Source organism: Epinephelus moara, chromosome 14 (genome assembly GCF_006386435.1).
Source record: "Epinephelus moara isolate mb chromosome 14, YSFRI_EMoa_1.0, whole genome shotgun sequence".
In the NCBI taxonomy this organism is placed as follows: Eukaryota; Metazoa; Chordata; class Actinopteri; order Perciformes; family Serranidae; genus Epinephelus; species Epinephelus moara.
Window position 1 is genome coordinate 22691138 of NC_065519.1, and position 21380 is coordinate 22712517.

A 21380-nucleotide genomic window follows, 5' to 3' on the forward strand; every position below is an offset into this window, starting at 1 on the left:
TTTATGCAAACATTGCAGGTAACTATGCAGAGGTAGGCCTTATGTAAGAATATGGTTATTAGAGTGAGTTAAGTTAATCTAAATTTTGCTGACAGGTTGAATCAGGGGTGTCAAACAAACTGCCCTGGGGCCATAACTGTCCCGCCAAAGGGGTCCAACCCAGCCATCTAGATGAGTTTGCACACCTAATGTTGATGCACTTGTGAAGGCTGAGAGGTTTAAACAGTGATACTGCACGTAAAATACTGCCTCAGAGGCTTTTCCACCCTGACCAGAATACAGCACTCTGAAATGACAATGAATACTTTCTGTACTCCTATTTAAAGATACTGAACATTGTGCAAAATACTGTCAACCAGCAGCTTCAGTAAAAAAAGAATCTGTATCAGATTTCTGTCTTAAAACAATATGGAAGGAACCCTGCTGCTGAGGAGGCACTGACAAAACTTCAGACTGTAAAGCAGGGGATGATTTCACCTGTTTTAATGGAAAATTCTGAAAAGTCACGTTATAAAAATGAGTAGTAGACTGATTGAATGTGGAAAAACTGAGACATACGGTTGAATTTGCACTTTTTCAGGATATTGTGGGCTATTTATTGTTTGTTTTGTAAATGGATGAACGTTTTCAGAATGTACTTCTTTACACTAAAAAAGGAAACATTTGAAAGGGTTGTTATTTATAGATTATTATGCAGTGGTTTCGCTGGTCCGGCTCACTTGAGATCATATTGGGCTGTATGTGGCCCCTGAACTAAAATTAGTTTGACACCCCTGGGTTAAGTTCAAGTATAAAGTAAAAAGACAGTACGGTCAGTGGTGGGTTTGTGATGTTACAGATTAGGAACATCAGAAATGTGGAAATTTACACAGAAGAGCTTAGAGTAACTCATTTTTACAAAAAGAAATTACAAGATGGATGAATGAAATGTGTGCCAATTAAGACCTCACAAATTCAAATTTAAGATCATTTGATTACTTCTAAGGCCTTATATTTATGAAGTAGAATTAAAGACTTTTTAATGACCTGCAGACACCCTGTTAACCCCTGCTTATGTTTTCCATTGTACATCTCATCTTACCTGCATTGTTAGGAAAAAAGCAATAATCAGATTTCCACTGTACTTAAATTAAAGATCTTAAAACAAGGTCATTAAGAAGAGAGCCACAACTGTGTAAAAATATGAACCTGAAATTGCTCTAAGACATCTTTCCAATAGCAAATCTGCATCTTGCTCAAAAAAGAAAAGCCTCTACATGTTTGGGCTCTTGGAAAAACTGGAGACTGAAGACATTAGCATTGCAACAACTCATTTATTCTTGTAACAAATTTCTTTCATAAGAACAACAAAACTTAAAGTAATTTGCAGTTAAATCAACACACCCACCCTCACCAAACCAAACTACAAAATCTCACAATGTTTTTTTATATGCATAAAAGGAAAATAATATTAAACAGGAAACTTTGTGTATTTACAGGTCCAGCTCAGTTGTAGAAATATTAAAACCTTGGAGCACCATAGTCGTCAGGCATCCGTTCAATATTGTACCTGCATGAAAAAAAAGAAAGAAGAATAATCTGATATTAAGCCCAGGATAAAATTTTACAAAAGCACACACATAAAAAGCTGCCATATATTTAAAGCAAATGTTGGAATGCTCTGTTACCTGTGGTTTGAGATGTACATGATGGGTACTCCGGGGATCTTCCTGATTCTTCTCTTAAGATCTCTGTCCACTGTGGCCACGATGTAACACTTGTGCTGTAAAAATATATTTGTGTTATTGGTATCTAAACTTAAGCACCAAAACATGACATACATTTACCCACTAAAATGAACTGACAATTTAAATGTTATCAATTACACCCATGCGCCCTCTGCTGTGACAAGCCAAAATTTCTACTGTGAAAAAGGCCTGTTATCAAACATGCTGTGGTGTTCATCATGAAGTGAACACTGAAATCTTAATACATGTATGTGTAAGTACAACTGAACATTAAGGCATACTACCTGTGTCACCCTTTGGACCAAACAGTCATCGGCATATGTTCCCTTGTGTGTACAAGGCAGGCGATCAAACCTTGGGTCCTTGGCTATCCTGCAAAAACAAGACAAGCAAAAAAAAAGTGATTAGACAAATAATGTAAGAATAAACAGAATGAGTTCAGGTCCTAAGTGCCACATTATATTCAGCAGCTTGTACCTGAGTGCGACTCTGTACTTCATTCCAAGCTTTTCTATCTCAGCCATCACACAGTCTGTGATACACGGGATGCCTGGATTGGACAAAATAGCAGAGGAAAAAAAATGCATCATTGTATATCATAATTGAATGGGAAAAAAATGACTATCTCATTGTTATTAACCACTTTGCAACAGAGGTCTACTTACATTTTGCGTACAGACAATCCATCATAGACTGAACGATGTCTAGTTTGGCCTTGATGGAGAAGTTGATGAAATTGGTGTCGACAAGAATGTGGTATGGTGGACCCAGCTGAGTGTTGTACTGGAAGAAGAGGCATGATGGGTACTTTGTCCTGCACAAAAATTTAAAAGAAATCAAGTTAAGGAGCCATCTACCACAGGTACTTCATCAACTTCTTCAAATTTTTGTGTGTCAGACTTACACTTCTCTCTCCTTAAGCGCTGAGGGATCTTTCTTCTTTTTCTCTTTTGCTTTGGCACGGTCTTTCTCTTTTCTACAAAACAAACAAGGCGTTACCTTTACGATCCACGCATAAATATTATTGTTTTCCTTTTCTTTTTCTGGAATTTGTATGAGACTTAGCTGGATTAATGAGATGGACAGAGTTTATGAACAAGATGGCTAAACCCAGGGTGACTTTGACTAGAAAACAGAGGACATAAGAAAACTCACAGCCTGTTGTCTTTGAGATTGATCATTCTCTTCATTGCAGCAAACTTCCTTGTTTTCTGCTTCCCCTTGATTTAACAAATTAAAACACACAAATATTGGTTATTGAAATATTACTAGTGGAAGGTTTGAGTCCAGGCTAACAACAAAACCTCTCTTTTCATTAAACAAAATAGCAACTAACGTTAAATCAAGAAAACAACCTGAACTTTGTTGTCATTGTTGAAGCTGTTCTTTAGACAGGCAGTTGAGTTAGCATGTATAGCTACAGTGATTACAAAACAACCACTGAATTCATTAGCATAACACTGAACACAAGCTACATACATTGCAACTTTTTATGGAGTCATTGCCAACTGAAGTTCAATAATGTTGTGACCAAGATCTTTAGATTGATAGATGTCAATGTATATATCTAACTTACAGCTTTCCTATCAACAGCTGAAGTTGTGAGCTTACTTCATTTTAGAAGCTAAGCTAACATTAGCTAATGTAGCTCAGTCGCTTGCCTGTCAAAAAGCTTCAACGCCAAATTATTAATAACAGTTTTACACAATAGCATACTTTAACGGATAGCAATAAGAGAGACAGTCGTAACACAGTTAAAAATTACATACCATGGTTTAAATTTGAGACCACGGAGCTCAGTAGCTGTGTAAAATTCGCTCCCCTTCCCCTCGTGTATGGACGCGATTGCTGGTGACGTAATCAATAAGCGACACAATTTCTGCGCATTTTCCGGTTGCTAAGCTAATGCCCAACAGACGAAGGTAGATGCAGCATAGATTAACAACATTTCTACATTTGCAGCTTTGCTTTGTGTAGCTGCGCAATTGCAAACGGTGTGTTATGAACGTGTTGTGTCGTGCATCTTGATAACCGCCACCGGACGGCGACGAGCTCTCTGATAATACGCTGACATTGTTGGCTAACTTGGCTAGCCGTTAGCTTTGTGCTGTCGTTCGCTTGTCAACTAAACGCTACTGTAGCAGTTTATCGACACGATGCTAACAGTTGTTAGCCTCCAGCTTTACCTAGCGCTCCAGGTGACAATAGAGCGGAGAGAATTGATGATATTGCGTTTAGCCTGTTTGTGTCCCGCTGCCGGTGTTTACTTGTTTTCGAAACTCCATTCAGACAACTGCCCAGCAAAGTTAACCAAAGCTGACTGTTTGTAAAGGTTATGTTAGCTATCTGTTTATAACTGGCAGCGGGTGACATTTGGAAACGCTTTGACACCTGAGCTAGCACGTCTACACAGCTCATCATTATCTGTGCCATCACCATCATCTGGACTGTTGTTGTTGGATTGGATTTGGAGTTTATTAACACTGTAATTGCCCTGTTTTGTTGATGTTTATTGATTGTCCTGGCTAAACAAAGGATGGTGAGAGTGTTATGAGCATTCTTTTGCCAAGATGTTCATGCATATTTCAGTGCTGTGGATTACATGTAATGTTATTCTCCCATCAGCCAACACTTCTCCAAGGTGACACTTAAATATTCATGCTTTCTTGGCAGTGCTGTTTATTGTAAAGCTCTTAGGCATCTGTTTGACCAGTGCCCCTCATTAGAATTCATTTGTGGGAAACTAAAGCTTTTTGTTCTGTATTTTGGTACAGCTATTATGAGCCTAAGCAGTCTCTCTCCAATTGTAGGAAACTTGACTAGCCCCCCTGGCCTGTGGCAGTTTCTCTTTGAGCACGGAGGGGTCTGAGTGAAGGCTGAAAGATGGTCTGATGGACCGCCGCTTCTTCCTGACCTTCCTCTTCTGCTCAGTGTCGTGGATCTTCTTCTGGGAAGTGCGCTGGAAGAAAGGAAAAGAGAGTCAGATTGAGGAATGGCTCCAAGGACATAGCCTCTCTCAATACAGGCACTTGTTTGAAGGTCAGTGGCTTACAGTCATCTTCATGTGAGATTTACATGACCATTATATCTGAGAACTTAGGTTGATGGTCTAATTCAAGCAGAGGTAAGCATGTGTATCTTCAGTGACCTGCACAAAGAGGACACCTCTGCAAGACTGGTTAATATTACTTGAAACTTTATCATGTAGGATGTTTTTGCTAACCATAAGCTTATCCAGCACCTTTCAGAGCTTTTGCAGAAATACCAAGGATAAGTGTCATGTTTAACTGGACTTAGAGGGCTTTAATGCAAGGAGACTGTGTTGCTTATTGTTATGACCCTTAGTCATTTTTTTTGGTTTCGAACACTGAATATTCAGGCTTATGAGATGCACATGGCATGCACGGCCAATCAGCACAGGCTTAAATACTCATTATACTAGACTTTAATGAGTATTTAAGCCTGTGCTGAGGCATTACTGGTGCTGATTTGTTGGCCAGTGTGTGATTGGGGATTTTCATGTGCTGTTCATGTGTCATCCAGATGTACAGACACTGGAGGAACTGAGTCTGAGTGTATTGAGTCGTCTGGAAGAGGTGGTGAAGGAACAGCAGCGCTGGAGGGAAATTGCAGAGGCCCACATCCAGCTGCTCCGAGACTTTGCCTTCCAGGAGTGGCTTTGCTCCCAGAACCTGGAGCACTATTACCATACGTAAGCAATGAATGGCCTTAATGTTAACATTAGCACCAACCTGGCAAATAGTCAAAAGCAGCTTTCCTTTTTCAGAAACAATTCCTTGTTGGCATGTCAGATATATAGATTTTTCCCAGCATAGTTTATAATGTCTTGAAGTGGTTATAGTTATGTTTTGTGCTGGTTAACACAGGCTATGTTGATGTATGTCCACTTGAGGGCAGCCTCTCCATTCATGGTCGGCTGAGTTTGCTGACACTGAGCTGTGGAGGCTGCAGTGTTTCAGAGGGTCACTGCAGTAAAAAGTATTCTTTAGAGACTGATTGTGTGAGACCCTGCAGCAATGCAGGTGTTTGTGTATGTGTGTCGGGCGCTCTCTGTTGATGCAGTCAAAACCGGCTATGATAACTAGGCTAGTTACTGCTTTATCAAAACGTTGCCTCAGGCTTTTGAAAGTCAATTGAAGTGTTTCTTGGTGCTGGCTGCGTCTCTCAAATGCATTATAGTCATGTCACAGTCATGAGGAAAACTCTTTGATCTTTATAAATGGACACAGTGTCACATTTCTGAAGGTCATGACTGTCATGCTGTTGCTGCCACCCTGTAAACCTTTATTGACGACATAATTACAGCAAAGCTTTTATTCAGTGACTAACTGTGTAGTAGCAGAAGATCATTTTTGAATTCTGTTGTTGTCTAAAAATAATAATTTGTAAACAGGGAAGTTGAAGTTGCTCACATACGCCTTTCATTGCTTCTCAGAGAAATTGTGTAATTAGGAGTCAGAGTCGTTATATACTAGAATAAAAGACAAAAAAAGGGGATTACTTTTTTCATTATCACTGTAAGATTAGGTAGATAAACATCCACAGAACTGCTATTAGATGAAGAAAGCAACTCAAATGTCTTGTTGCCAGAGGAACTTAAGTTTTTTGTACAACGTTATGAGTTTGACGCCTTGAATGGAATATGTGTTTTCAAATTAAAAAACGTTTGCCTTTTTTTAGCCATTCAAGTATGTGTTAATACTGCTAGAATACTATGTTGTAGTGGTAGTAGCTTTTCAATCGGAGTTTATGGTTCAGTTTTACACCCGTTTGTCTGCCAAGCATTCACCTCTGCTGTGTTTATCGAGACCTTCCCATGCAATAAACTTTAGGGCTGTAATATGTTGTCTTTTGGTAAGGCAACATGCAACATGCCGCACCGCCTTACCCCTCCCTGTTGATGTAACTAACAAGTCTAACAGATAAGATCGACCTTACCCTTGTACAGAGTTTCACAAAAACTATTGTTTGCTTTGTGTGCGGGACAACCTGTTGTGTGCAGTCAGCGGTCTTCGTCAATAGACACGTGTAGCAGCCATGGTAGAGTTGTATTTCTAAAGGCTGTACTTTCAAAGTAATAAGCATCGCTACCATTCCTGTCAATGATCTACTTCATATACTTTCACTTTTGTTTCTCCGCTGCAGACTGAAGACCTTGGGTTGTATGAATCTGGATGATCTGTCTCAGTTTGACAGTCAGCTGCAGCTGTCTCTAGCTGCCTGGGGTTACTACTACGAAGACTACATTAAGTTGTCCACAGGCATCAAGATCCTCCAGAACTCCAGGGGGAGTCGTGACCAGGACTACGAGATCCGGCTGGTGCACAGCCTTACAGTGAGGCGTCTGAATGAGAAGTGGACAATTGGTGAGCTCATCCTCATTCTCTGCCTTTGACTGGTTTTGCTTTGGCTTGCTGTCCACAGCTGCAGAGTATTAAGAGGCATTTAGATAGAAGACGTAAACATAAGATGGATTGTACTGTTTGTAGGAGTTGCTAAGTGTTTTCACAAGTGTTGCTACACGAGCAACATATCATTTGAGCGGAGCTCAAGTGTTGTAATGGAGAAGTTGAGTGTTACTTCATCTCTGTGTACAGCCCAACATCTGTTTGTTTTTCTGTCTTTTCCTCCCTGATAAAGACACCCCATTCCTTCCTGTTTAAAATAAATATAGAATGATGTAAAAATAAATATACAATTCACTGTAAAGCATTTCTAATACACAACCATCAGCACTTGTTACATTTGTATTCTTGCCCTTGGTATGGATTTAATAATCCATACCAAAGTTTTAAACTGGCGACTTGGATCACGCCATTTCTTGGCATTTGTTGTTGCTTCATTTCACAGAGGAACATGTAGAATAAAGTGTCATCAAGCCTGTGGTTATGTATTCATGAAACAGTTGAAACCTGCAGGCTCAGAGCAGGAAGTGTGCATTGTCGTCATTTTATTTATTCACTGGAACAATGTCGAATTGTCTTTCAGCGGGAGCTCTCATATTTGGCTGTACTGTGGCGCTGTGCTTCTTGATAAGGGACCTCATGTTTTACGTGATTGGTGAGTCCTGTGTCAGCTGTTTGGGATTGGGGTTTGGCCTTACAGGCAGGTCCTGGCTTTGCTGCTATGTGACTCATTCTTTGTCTTCCTTCAGGCACTGTGAAGCGGCACTACCGGTTTTACTAGTTGCTTTGTTGTTTTCGTTTAGCCTGAGGAATTAGTTTTAAAGTCTTGGTCCTATAAAACCTTTGTCGAACTTTAAGCTCTGTTTTAGTAGTAAACCAATTTTTTTGAGAACTAAATAAATACATTTATTACAACCACATGTTCCAATGACTCCTGTGCTGCTTCTTTTCTCGCGGCAGGTGGAATTACTGTTTCCATCATAGCGTTTGTCTTCACCATCAAGTTCCTCTGTGAGCTTGCAGCGCGGGTGGTCAGCTTCCTGCAGAATGAGGATCCAGGGCGACGCGGTGACCGCAGCATCTATGACTATGTCCGGGGAAACTACCTGGACCCACGTTCCTGCAAGGTGTCTTGGGATTGGAAGGAACCGCAGGAAGTGGGGCAGACTATGAGCTTCAGAGTCCAGGTGATAATTTATTCCTTATGTGACGAAGCTAAAGATGCACTGTACCTCTTGTTTCTTGTCTAAATGACTTTTAACAAGTGGTTTATGCATGCAGTGGTGTCAAGCATATCACTCACACCATGTTACACTGAATTTATGGAAAAAAAACCTTACCAGAAGTATGCGAGAAAAACAAAGAAGATTCTTAATAAATTGAAGTAAAGGGGTTTTGCCTTAAACAACAGCAAAACTATATCAAAACATCTGTCTACAACCTCTAACGCAGCTCATGAACTATAATCCAAGTATCAGTCATGAAGTCATATGCTCAGTATAAGCTCATAAGCTCTCTGACGGGGACTGGAGAAAAAGTGAAACTTATCTACGCTCTCGTAACAGCCACACTGCTTTGACAAAAGCTGTAATTTTACCTCGCTGAACACTGGAGAAGCTGGTCTACCACAATGTTGCCTTGATTGGTCGTTTGTCTGTCAAATTGTGTGACTTTGGTGTTTTAAAGGGTTAGTTATGATGCAACAAAGCCACACAATAACACAAACACACTAACTGATCAACGCAGCAGTAGACCAGCGGCTGTGCTGCTCAGTAAGGTAGAAATATCTTTTGTTAATAGAGTCTGGCTTTAAAGAGAGCATAGAGAAGTTTCATTTCTTGTGCAGTTCCCCATGCAAAGGGCTGCTTCTTGAGTACTGAGTACATGACTAGATAAATGAGACTTGGGTATTCTGCATGAATTGTATGAGAGTAAATGGATGGTTTGATATTGTTTTGCTGCTTTTAAATGTGGACCCCGTTTACTTCAATTCATCAAGAATTTTCTCAGTTTTTGGATTCTCGGTTCATCAAGGAGGCATGCAAGAAGAACAAGGTTTTCTTCATGAATTCAGTGTAACAGAAAGTGAGTAGCTGATTCACAAATGATCATTTGCAGTGTGTAATATGCCTTTAAGAAAGGTTAAATTTACTTGTGTGGTCTCTGTATTAAATTATGCACCTTTTGTGTTCCTGTCTCCTCAGCTGTTCTACAAGAATGGCCAGCCTTTCCCGGCCCACCGGCCTGTTGGGCTGAGGGTCAACATCACCCACATTGAATTGGCTCTGGACATCCCTGTTACACAGGAAGTTCTGCAAGAACCAGAGTCCAATGTAGTCAAAGTGGCCTTCACAGTGCGTAAGGCCGGGCGCTATGAAGTTGCTGTCAAGCTGGGTGGCCTCAACGTGGCCTACAGCCCTTATTACAAGATATTTCAGCCAGGTATTATTTCTGTGTGTGTTTTTGATCCAACACATAATTTTGGTATTGTGTAATTTTTAATTTGATACATTTCTATTGCTGATTGTTTATTTTTCTGTTCTTTTCTTCACTTCAGGTACAGTCGTCCCATCCAAAACCAAGATAGCCTACCATTTCTCCACCCTGGTGCTAACAAACGGCCAGCAGCACACTTTGCAGATCGAGCCCAGGGACGAGTACGGAAACCCCACCAGTAACTCCACATCCCTCACAGACGAAGCCAACTACAGCGTCCATGTGCACTCTGTAAGGGAACAAACCCCCTTTCTATTATCCATTATGCTGTAATTTGAAGATTTGCTTCTTGATTATGTCTGCAAAAGTGGAAGCCAGCGTTTCTTTTCACCCTTCTGTTCCCAATTGCACAGTCCACTAGTTTTACATCGTAGCAGAACAGGTTCTGAGCTGGGATTCATTTTAAGTCTTCTATTCTGCAGCTGGGCACGGTGGATGATGACAGTCTGGAGGAGTATTACAGTAAGTCAGTGTCACTCAACAAGCAGCAGTGCCAGGTTCTGCTGAGACTGACTCTGAGGAAGACGGGCTGTTTCAGGGGCCGAATCTCCTACAAGGATCAACCGCTCAGCAACGGGGAATTTGACATTATTGTTCTCAGTGGTGAGCTGCCTTTACACGCTGAAGAAAAACACACCACTAAAGCAGAAATTGCCCATGAAATGCATGGTACATTTTTGGCATGTTATCCTGTGTTTTCAAAACCTGATACTCATGTTCTCATTGCATTTCACAGAGAATGAGAAGGCCTGTGTGGAGAAGAATGTGTCCACTCCAGGCATCAGTATCTACTTTGAGGCGTACCTTTACAGCAATGGGAACTACAGTTCCTCATGGCAGTTACCAGCCTCCTCTTTGCTGGCTCCCCAGAGGAGGCCCTCCATGGGAGAAGAGGAGGACGAGCACGACTCTCCTGTGGAGGGACAACCTGAGAAGGTCAAGAAACCAAAAAAGGTCTACTGTTACATATCGCCAAAGGTACGTTGCTAGCATATAAGCGTTTCTGAATATAAGGAAGTATGAGATCTTGTATTTGAGATGGTAGAACTCAACATGTGTTTATGTAAGATGACTGACTCAGACTTTTATGTCAAACAGCAACTATCCGTGAAGGAGTTCTACCTGAAAATAATTCCGTGGCGCCTTTTCACCTTTCGAGTATGTCCAGGAACGAAGGTAAGCAGAAGTGATGTCAGAAAACCCTAAAGAGCAAGCCACTTTGATTTAGTGTGACAGTCTTACAGCAACCTTCTGCTCTCTGTTCAGTTTACCTATTATGGTCCTGACCCAGTTCACAAGTACCTAACTCTAGTGGTGGATGATGGGATACAGCCTCCTGTGGAGCTCAGCTGCAAAGACAGGAACATCATGGCCGCCACCTTCATTCGCTTCCTGCACAAGAACATTGGTTTGTTTCGCTCTAACGTAATTACTGTTGCCTCTAGCTGCACTCAGTGGATGATGTTTTTATGGAGATCGTAGCAGTAATTTGACGGTATTGTTCGCAGGTGGCTCTGAAACGTTCCAAGACAAGGTGAACTTCTTTCAACGTGAACTCAGGCACATCCACTCTAAGAGACCTCGCACCAAGACCTGCCTAAAAATCACCCGACACTCCATTCTGGACTCAGTGAGTGCTGCTTTGCTGCATTATGAAGCTGTTTCATAAGCCGAGCATCAGGGCTGCACCACATTTTTTTTTTTATTGTCATAGTGATGTCAACTTGGCAAGAAACACATCGCAAAAGGCTGCAATGTTGCATGAGGGATTTTTCTTTACTTAAATGAGGGGTGAGCAACTTTTACTACTATATATGTTTTACCATAAGGTAGCTACTCTGCAGTCGGCCATTTATGATTATTTGGTACTTTATCTGTGCCGTGGTGGCAGTGAAAACAAACACATCTATATCCATACGTTATTACATTTGCTAATTCCTCAGAGACTTTTCCTTTTTATGCCTCCATGCCGGTGATAGCCGTAGGCGGAGGCATTATGTTTTCGGATAGCTGAATTTTTTCCCAATTGGTGTGTCGCAGTCCCAAAGTGGGTCAAGTTTGTAAAAAACACACTTTATTTTTAAGTAGAGTGAATTTCTGGCACAGAGCTTTTATTTTAAAGTGCTGTTTCCTGCTGTAGAGTGAGTGACTAATGGAGGCCTACTTGACAGAGACAGCAAACTAGCTCAACAACATGGCAAAATGCATGTATGACGCTGAATGTATTAAACTGTGTGGACCTTGTACTAATGACAAAAGAGAAATCTGGATCCTGGGGCTGGACGAATTGGGAACTACTGCTTTATATGGCTCTGGGGCCGCAGGTTGCCCAACCCTTAGTTAATTGAAGGAGAGTATAAATAGAAAACTGCTCTTTAAAATCTTAATATTGTTCTTTTTTTATTGGTGCCTTCTGTGTTCAGTGCAATGTTCAATTTGTTCAATAGAAGGAAATCATTTTCTTTCTTTTTTTTTTAATTCAACAAGCAATTTGTTGTGTTCTAGCAGTATACCGAAATCAGCAGAGAGGCAGAACTGAGTTCACTTAAATATCTGTATATTTATCGCAAGTAATATTTTTATCGCAATATTCAACAGTGTTATCACATATTTTCCTCATGCCGTGGAGCCCTTCTGTGTGTAATGTAATCATAACACTAATGTGATAACACTCTTACTTATCTTTCTCTCTTTCTGTTGCTCAGTCCGTGAAGGCTACAAGGAACTTCTCTGTGTCAGACTGGAGTAAGAACTTTGAGGTCGTGTTTCAGGATGAGGAAGGTAAACAAAACATTTGAATATATTGGCGTGAGCTTTATGGTGTCTTTAGTGTGTGTTTAGGTTTATGAGTTATAGTTAAGTATTGTTGCAGCAAACAGTTAAAGCTGTGCTATGCAGGATTGCCGGTTACTATTTGTTAACACGCTTGCCAGGAAAATTGAAAGTAAAAGCCAGTCCCATATTAACTCTCATATGGTGTTTCGCCTTGCTGTTTTTGCATTGATTCTGTGGGTTTCTCTTTGCTGCTTATGGTCTGGCACCTTGTTGCTACCTTTTTATAAAGCCCGACCTCACCTGAGTGCTGTGGGGGGACATGCTCATAAATGTCCCAAACACAGAAAATTGAAAAAAAATACAGGCAGAAGGCAGAGTCTCTGCAGAAAAATACACCACCACACACCTCTAGTGGGTCATAATTGATGATTGAGAAGGATTACTACTGTGCGAGTCTGTACATTCTTTTTAGGAATACCCTGCATAGTATATCATTAAACCAAAAATGCCAAAAATCAAAGTTATACAGTAATTTATTAAGGTGACCACACTCCTGATACCTTTGACATTTGTCTGCAGCTCTGGACTGGGGAGGGCCTCGTAGGGAGTGGTTTGAGCTGGTGTGTAAGACCCTCTTTGACACCTCCAACCAGCTGTTCACCCGCTTCAGCGACAACAACCAGGGCCTGGTAAGTCAGTCTTTTTAACCACTTACAAATGCTTGGTGTTCTGTTGAACTTCATGCAGTTAAAAAGAATAAGAGCACATTCATCTTTATTTTCCAGGTGCACCCAAACGCTGACCGGCCACCCCACCTGCGTCTGAAGATGTATGAGTTTGCAGGTCGCGTCGTAGGGAAGTGCCTGTACGAGTCTGCTCTGGGTGGAGCCTACAAACAGCTGGTCCGAGCTCGCTTTACACGGTCTTTCTTGGCCCAGATCATTGGCCTCAGGATGAACTACAAGGTATGGAGCGCGGTACATTCCCACAGAAAGGACGTTTTCCTTGGACGTTGGAAGGTCATGTTTTCATTGTTTACCCTCTGGTGTCAGCTGGTCTGTCTCATCCCTTTAACATTCCTCACAAAGCCAAGAAACCTGATTTGTTTCTTGGCACGGCTTATTTCATGGAGAACAAGCCAGCGTGTTTTGCTGTTTATCCAACTTCCTAAGATTTCAAAGCCGAGAACTAAAGCCGACCCAATCATGTTTTTATCCTTCCACAGTGAAGATGAAGTGCCATGTTTATTTAAAAAACGTCATTTTCCTGTGTGTTTTCGTTTTATTTTCCACACACAGTACTTCGAGACGGACGACCAGGAGTTCTACAAAACTAAAGTCTGCTTCATCCTAAACAATGACGTGAGTGAAATGGACTTGGTGTTTGCCGAGGAGAAGTACAGCAAGTCGGGACAGCTGGAGAAGGTGAGGCAACACTTTGGAAAGGAACCTCCCCTTTTAGCCCTGATGTAATTTCACAGGAGATAGGAGCAATAAACCAAACAAAAGAAACCATATTGCTCGTTTGGCAAGCCCTTTTCTTAAAGAGGGGGAGTGGTGAGTTTACATGAAGGTGGACAAGTGGAGTTTGGCATCCGTGTCCTTTTTTAAACTTTGTTGCTCAGTTATGAAATACTTGACAATAACTGGCTGTGTAACTCCCTGTGGTGACTTCAGCCTACTTCTTTTTGATTAGATACGCATGTCTGTACTGTCAGGTTAATTGCCCACTTATTATAATGATAACAAGTGTGTGACAGCCAAACAAGTGTAAGACCTGTATAAATAGATTTTACCAGTCAAGACAGTTTCTGAACTCTTACACAGAGTTTGGTCAAGTTTTGGTCTGGTGTTCGAGCTTAAACCAGTTTAATTTTATGCAAACCAGCTGAACCGACACTTGTCATTGTGACATGTTCTGGCAAATTTTAAAAAAGCGTACATCAGCAGCCTGTACTGACGGTGTCAAGGCGCTAAATCCTGCTGGTAATGCATCAGTAATAAGCAATATGACAATGTGATTAATATTTACTAGACACTAGAGAGTGTTTTTTGGGGTGACAGCTCCGTGAAAGCTACAACTGTGCCAATATGGCAACATTTTGGATTTGAAAGCGACAAAAGGGGTGTCCTAACTGGCCATGAAGGACGTGATGCACCGTGCTGAGCTGAACTTTTGTTGGACGCACTGTCTCGATTTACTCATTGCTTGCTATGAAAGCGTCACAATGGACAAGAAAGGACTAATTCTTCTTGCTTCACTACAAAAACCTAAAAATGGCAGCTGGCTGGAGGGAGATTGCCAGGGAGCTGAAAGTTTTTTGTAAGGTAAATGACCATCACTAATAACAACCTAGGGTACTTGCTGTTGGCTATATTGTTTGTTGTTTCCAGTAAATATAACAATATATAACGTGTGTTTTCTGTTTAAAAAGTACAAATGTAGGAAGACTTTAAGTAGGCTACTCACCCGTCTTCTAAGTGGGTACATCTCCAGTCTGATCTCAAGCACAGCGCTTAAAGCTACGTGGTTTTTCGTTTTGTGGAACGTAACAGAAGTGCATATGTAAAGGATTCAATGTGGACAATGCTCAGATGTTGCGCACTCTGACGTGATAGTCAGACATCAGGACAAGGAGTCATTATGTTCCACTCAGGAGCAGTTGTTGAGCCAAGTGCGACACCTATTGGTAAAATTTGGTCCAGTCCGGTCCGGTTTTTGGCTGAAAATGAAACCGGTTTGAAAAAATTTGATATGCCCCAACCCTACTCTTACATATAACTTACATATGTCTGCCATCTTACCTTTACTGTCCATTTCTTCTTTCACCCACACAATAATAGAAATTTAAACTGTTTAATATCTTGTACTGTTTTGCTCCTTTATGCATGTGGTCTGACATTTATATCCACGTGTTCTCGTGCAGGTGGTGGAGCTGATATCAGGGGGAGCTCAGATCGCTGTTACCAATGAAAACAAGATGCATTATCTCAACCTGCTGGCCCAGTACAGACTGGCCAGCCAGGTAAGAGATGAGGTGGAACACTTCCTGAAAGGTGAGCGAACTAGCACAGCTGCAGTCTGCCAATTTTCTTTCTTTCGGTAATTCCTCTCATTTGAGATCTCCGGTAATGTGCACATAATTAGTGTAATTTCCTGATCAATTGCAGGTTTGAATGAACTGGTTCCAGAAAACCTGCTAGCCATATTCGATGAGAACGAGTTGGAGGTATGTGTTATGTTTATAATAAAAATCCTATTAATCTCCAAAATACCGCTGGGTAATTATAATATGCTCTCCTCTTAATCTCTCCAGCTGTTGATGTGTGGCACCGGTGATATAAACGTACAGGACTTCAAGGCCCACGCTGTGATTGTCGGAGGATCGTGGCACTTCAGAGAGAAAGTATGTCATGGAAATTTTCAGTTTTCAGTCAACAGCAGGTCACTGATCAAAATGTCTGAGCATGTTGATTGTCTCTTGCCACAGGTGATGAAGTGGTTCTGGGCTGTGGTTTCCAGCTTCACGCAGGAGGAGCTGGCCCGTCTGCTTCAGTTCACCACCGGCTCCTCTCAGCTTCCCCCTGGGGGATTCAACACCCTTTGCCCCTCCTTCCAGATCATCGCTGCCCCCACACACAGCACCTTGCCCACTGCACACACGTGGTGAGTATGAAAGCGCAGGCAGATCGAGACTTGAGGCTTTGCAGTGTCATTACGTCTGCTTGTTTATGGGTCGACTGGTCCACCCAGATTTTGTGTGCAGACGTCTATGATCCCCAGATGATGACTCATACTGTTTTGATGATGGCTGACTTTTTTCTAGCCTCAATAGCAGGTCTAAGTTTAAATTTTTCTGGTGGAATATCTCCACATCTACTAGGTGGATTGGCATAAAACATTTTGCATAGACATTCATGGTTCCAGGATAAGGTATCCTGTTGGCTTTGGTGAACCCCTGACTTTTCTTTAGCACCATGCCTCCGCAGTGAACAAAGAATCCAAAAACAGCTGACAGTCTTGATGAATTTAAGTAAAATGTAGCAAAACTATATCAGAACATCCATTCCAAAACTGTTACACAACACGTACATAGGGCTGCCCTCCGACCAAGAATTTTCCTAGTCGACCAATAGTCGTCATTTAGGGCCAGTAGCCGACTAGTAGCCTGCATGTTTACGATGCTAATTTAATTATTTAATTATATATTTTGGGTGGGGCAACACAATGGCTTGAGTTCAAAGTCTGAGAAAGAATAGTATCAGTAACATTGTCAACACTGTGCTACATCACAGAGAAATACAAAAGCGTACTAATGAACCTTCATTAATATAGACCTATATTTTATCTACAAGTGCACGTCACACACTGAGCGAGCCGCCTGTTAATGACGCTGTCAGCAAAGCAGTAATGATTGTGCTAAGTGGCTAATGGGCATGTAGCTACTTCCATGTTTCAGATGATATGTTATGTTTGTAGTCGACCAATGAAGTTGAGTTTACATATCACCTTGGGTTCATCCTTCACCTTCTCAAAATGATCCCACACTTTGGATTTCCTGCCCGACATGCTATTAACTAGCCTGTGGAATAACCGCAGGTACCAGCCCTGGAAATTAATGACTCCTGTCTGACTGCTGAGCGCGGCCACTTCCTGTGTCCTGGTCCTGCGACACTGTTTATGTGAAAATGTTTTAAATGGTCACAGTTTTAGCACAAATTCATGTGTTAGGGAAGCACTCGACTGGATAAATGAGACTTGGATTATACTGCAAAACTTGTGTTGAGAGTTTGAAAACATATGTTTTGATGTAGTGTTGCTGTTGTTAAATGCAGACCCCCTTTACTTGAATTAATCGAGGAATGTTCGCTGTTGGATTCTTCGGTCACTGGAGGCATGTGAGAAAAACATTGTCTTCAAAATTCAGTGTAACACTGTGTGAATAATTGATATCCAAATGGTCATTTGGGGAGTGAAGTGTTCTTTTAATGGACAAACATGTCACCCAGTGCAACAGAGTGGCTCACTGATGTATTTTTAATAGCTCCTGGACAACAATGGATCTTTAAGGCACAGAGAAATATGCTATATCAGGCTAGGAAATACTTACAAAAAAAATTGTCGGTTTTGTTAATAATAAAAATGTGGAATATTGCCATAGTTTTAATGTTGAGTTCCGCAGATGTTTCCATTACACATAGCATGATGTATGAATTTTATATAAATGCTCTATCAGGACATAATCATTAGCTGACTCAATCCAATTTTCCGTCTAGTTTTAACCAGCTGTGCCTCCCTACGTACGACTCCTATGAGGAGCTGCACAAGATGTTGAAGCTGGCCATCAGTGAGGGCAGCGAGGGCTTCGGCATGCTCTGACTCCCCCGTCACTGGCACTGTGGTTCCACTCGTACAAGAGGAGACCAACACTGTCCGCTCCAGTGCACCAGTTTCCTGCATTCATCTGCGTTTACCAGTGGACTTCTTGGCAGAGTATCACCCAGACTCCCTATAAATCCTCTCTCAGGATGAGAGGGCATTACAGGAAGTCCCCACAACGGCTGTCCTGAAACTGGAACTCAAATACGAACTTTAGTGCTACTGTATGTATATAAAATATCTCGCTTTTGTATAAAAAACAACAAAAAACAGAAACCAGAAACTGCTGAAAAAGGTGAGGTTTGGGCTAGTTGTATTTCTTAATGCTAAAGTTTGCTTAGTTTTATATGTTTGAAAGACAAACGATGCTAGAGCAAAGGCCTTGAGTATTACTTTATAACCGCTTCTTTTGCATTTTGCAAACTGAGGAACACTTAAGTGCAACAGCGGCCTACATGTGATGTGGGTGATGCGTGCATCTACAGCACTTTGGCCTTAATCGATCAGGGACTGACGTGTGTTTGTAAATATATAATATCACTCTTTTATTTCAATACTTGTACATAGTAGTGTGTATAAATAGGTTTTCATCTTGTTACCTTTTTTGGTTTGACGTTAAAGGAGAAGGGATTTTCTTTATTGTTACACATTTGGTGGGCGGAGAGTTTATATGATTTCTATAAGCTTTTTTTTTTCTCTCAGAAAGAATAGGTTTTAAAAAGAAGCCAAGTAATTTCTATTGTTTATACATGTTTTTAACTTATTATGTGTTGGAAAAAATATTTGTGTTGACCCATACTGTTGAAATTCTGTTTGTCCAGAGCGGTAAATGTTTTTGTTATGTGTTATAACCTGCCTTATTCATGCCCTTTGCCTCGGATTGTATCCAGAGAGGTGCGTAGGTGAGAGAAGCGTAGTCGGCACACAGTAATAGGTATATTATGACATTTCTACTTGTACATGCAGGGGTCACTGAGGATGTTGGGGAGAGCCCATATATAACTTTTTGTTATATATGCTGTCTGGTTTTTACTTTTACATTCACAGCCTTTTATGGGTTTACCTCAAAATCTCCTATGCCACCTGTTCACCCTCTGACACAGGTATATATGTGCTCAAGCACATGTATGTTAAAGTTTGTTCATAGTCGCCTCCTTCCAGTCCTCCAAACTTTAGCCATATGATCCCACAACCTCAGCAAACCGAAGCATTATATCAATGCAGATTATGTCCCTGTTTGTTTTTCTGTACGTTGTTGTAAAACTATTTATTTTTAATGCTGTTAGTGTCGTTATATCCTGAGCCAACAGAGTTGTTTTCTCTTTTCTGCTCAGAATCGTGTAGCAGTTCCTTTGCTGTTCCAGTTTACATGTTCATTAGCCATTTTATACTAGTGTGTGCTGCCAGTCAGGGTGTTGTAGAGCATTTAGGAAACTCTTGTTCAGACTCGGAAGCAAAAGGAAAGCGTCAATGGACGATTCTTCTCAATAGTATTTTGATTTGAATACGTTCCCCTACAAAGCACTCTGGATGCAGTTTCACTTCTCACATCATTCTCACAGTCCAACTCGGCCACTAAGAGATTTAACTTTGTTATTGTTGAATGGCAAAGATGTCACGTTTTGACTGAAAGTTGCAGCAGGTTAGGATTAACTGTGCTGGCTCACCAGATCCAATTACAGCGTCCGCTCGGGATTCGATGAGCATTTGCTTGTGCTTTAGTTGGCCTTTTACAGTGTTAAGAGGTTTATAAGAGGGTTTGTGTTTGTTTGGGTTGTGCAATGTTGATCTGATGTACTGACAACACTGGAAGAAAAAAAGTGCTTATGAAAATGTTTCATTAAGGGTGTGTTCTCAGCACCAGTACCAATGGCTGATATATTTACCAGACGTAAAAGTAGTTGAAGCATAACGTGTTAGTTGTTCCATTAGATATGACCATTATTAAAATAAGAAGGAGGTCTGTCCTGTAGTTTTATGTTTTTGGTAAATGTTTTTGCTTTTCACGAGCATCTACTCTGTTTTATGTTCGGATTGTTTCTGGGTTAGATGGCCTGAGTGTGATTTTTAGCAATGTAGATATTGTGAAATATTCGCCTATGACTTTGAAGCTGGGAAACTTTTTTTCTTTTCTTTTTTTAATGGCAAGCCTCTACTGACGAATGTTTGAGATTCTCTGCACTGCAGGTCCTTTGTTTATGGGAATAAAAAATGATGGACTAAATTCTTATCACCATATCTCACTTTGTGTGCATCATATTTGGATTGTGTTAAGCGCTGTGATTATTACACACCCTTTTTACAGTTTCAAAACTGGACTTGGACTTGGAAGATGGCTTGTGGGTCTGAATATACACACGAGTGGTTCCTAAACTGGTGTCCAAAAATTGAACGTGGTCAAGTCAAATTTATTTATTAAGCCCAATATGACAAATCACACTTTGCCTCAAGTGGTTTTACAGTCTGTTCAGCAGACAACACCCTCTTCCCTTAGATCCTTATCAGATGAGGAAAAAAATCCCCCAAATACCTCTTTAACCCTTAAAAGACTAGCATAGCATTGATGCTACACTTAACATATTCCACAAAGAAACTTCAAATAACTTTGGAACCGCCTATGATAGAAACGCGCTTTAAACTGTGTCCGAACCGTGAGATTCCCAGCTCTCTGACACAGTTCGAATGGTGCCTTTACAACAATCAGAGCTAATTCGTGGTGCTTAGGGGTAGGACATAAGGACGAGGCCATTGGCCACACCACTTAACGCTCCTGACCCACATGCGTTTAAAGGCACGGATCACTGTGTCGTGGCTGGAGTGATCTCATTGTAAGATGGTAAGATGGTTTTTGTTTAAAGCTTACATGATGAGACTGCCCCATCTTCCCCACTATCCTTGACACCCATCTGACCCCATTTATTCATTCATTTTCCATAAATGATTATCTTATTGGGGGTCGCAGGGGGCTGGATCCTATCCCGGCTGACACTGGGCGAGAGGCGGGGTACACTCTGGACAGGTCTCCAAACTACTGCAGGGTTAACACATAGAGTCAACCATTCACACTCACATTCACACCTACGGCCAATTTAGAGTCACCAAGTAACCTAACCTGAGTGTCTTTGGATTGTGGGAGGAAGCCGGAGTACCCAGAGAAAACCCACACTGACATGGGGAGAACATGCAAACTCTGGTTCGAACCCCCACTCTCGGTTCGAACCTGGAACTCTCTTGCTGTGAATCGACAATGCTAACCGCTGCGCTACCGTGTCGCCTATGTGACCCCAGAAGCACCAAAATGTAAGTGCTCAGTACAATATCCAATAAATGGCTGTAACTCACTGAGGAGAAGGTGTATTTGGACCGAACTTCACATAGAGCTCCAAAACCCCCCAATACAACGTTTCACATAGACAAAACAAAAATCCCCTGGTTGACTAGGGACTTTTCTTTCCCTCTGGGTATTTTTTTTAAAGTCAAATATGCAACAAAGGCAATGCATCAGGGTGACTTTACACTGCTCCAGAAAGAAAGGGTAGAATCCCCTGTATCATGTGATGTATAACACTTGATACTG

The 21380-nt window shown here is 41.2% G+C and overlaps 2 protein-coding genes across 4 annotated transcripts; one reads left to right on the forward strand and one right to left on the reverse strand.

Moving 5' to 3' along the window:
* Positions 1-1293: 1293 nt before the first annotated feature.
* Positions 1294-3621, reverse strand: fcf1 (FCF1 rRNA-processing protein). The gene is made up of 8 exons (XM_050061687.1): positions 3497-3621; positions 2883-2947; positions 2632-2703; positions 2393-2541; positions 2205-2277; positions 2012-2099; positions 1668-1762; positions 1294-1549 (listed from the first exon to the last, which is right to left on the reverse strand). Exons 1-8 carry the CDS (start codon positions 3497-3499, stop codon positions 1501-1503), a joined length of 594 nt encoding a protein of 197 aa, XP_049917644.1. The 5' UTR covers positions 3500-3621; the 3' UTR covers positions 1294-1500.
* arel1 (apoptosis resistant E3 ubiquitin protein ligase 1) lies at positions 3597-20030 on the forward strand. Of its 3 annotated transcripts, none has more exons than XM_050061684.1 (22): positions 3597-3649; positions 4538-4766; positions 5271-5439; positions 6894-7114; positions 7737-7808; positions 8114-8340; positions 9358-9595; positions 9711-9880; positions 10072-10252; positions 10386-10627; positions 10748-10825; positions 10916-11057; positions 11158-11279; positions 12355-12430; positions 13004-13113; positions 13210-13389; positions 13723-13848; positions 15351-15480; positions 15595-15653; positions 15741-15830; positions 15915-16090; positions 17701-20030. In XM_050061684.1, exons 2-22 carry the CDS (start codon positions 4619-4621, stop codon positions 17801-17803), a joined length of 3060 nt encoding a protein of 1019 aa, XP_049917641.1. In that variant the 5' UTR covers positions 3597-3649; positions 4538-4618; the 3' UTR covers positions 17804-20030. The 3 variants fall into 3 exon arrangements, with proteins under 3 accessions (XP_049917641.1, XP_049917643.1, XP_049917642.1); XM_050061686.1 differs by lacking the exon at positions 3597-3649 and adding an exon at positions 3702-3721; XM_050061685.1 differs by lacking the exon at positions 3597-3649 and adding an exon at positions 3784-4212.
* The last annotated feature ends 1350 nt before the right edge of the window (positions 20031-21380 follow it).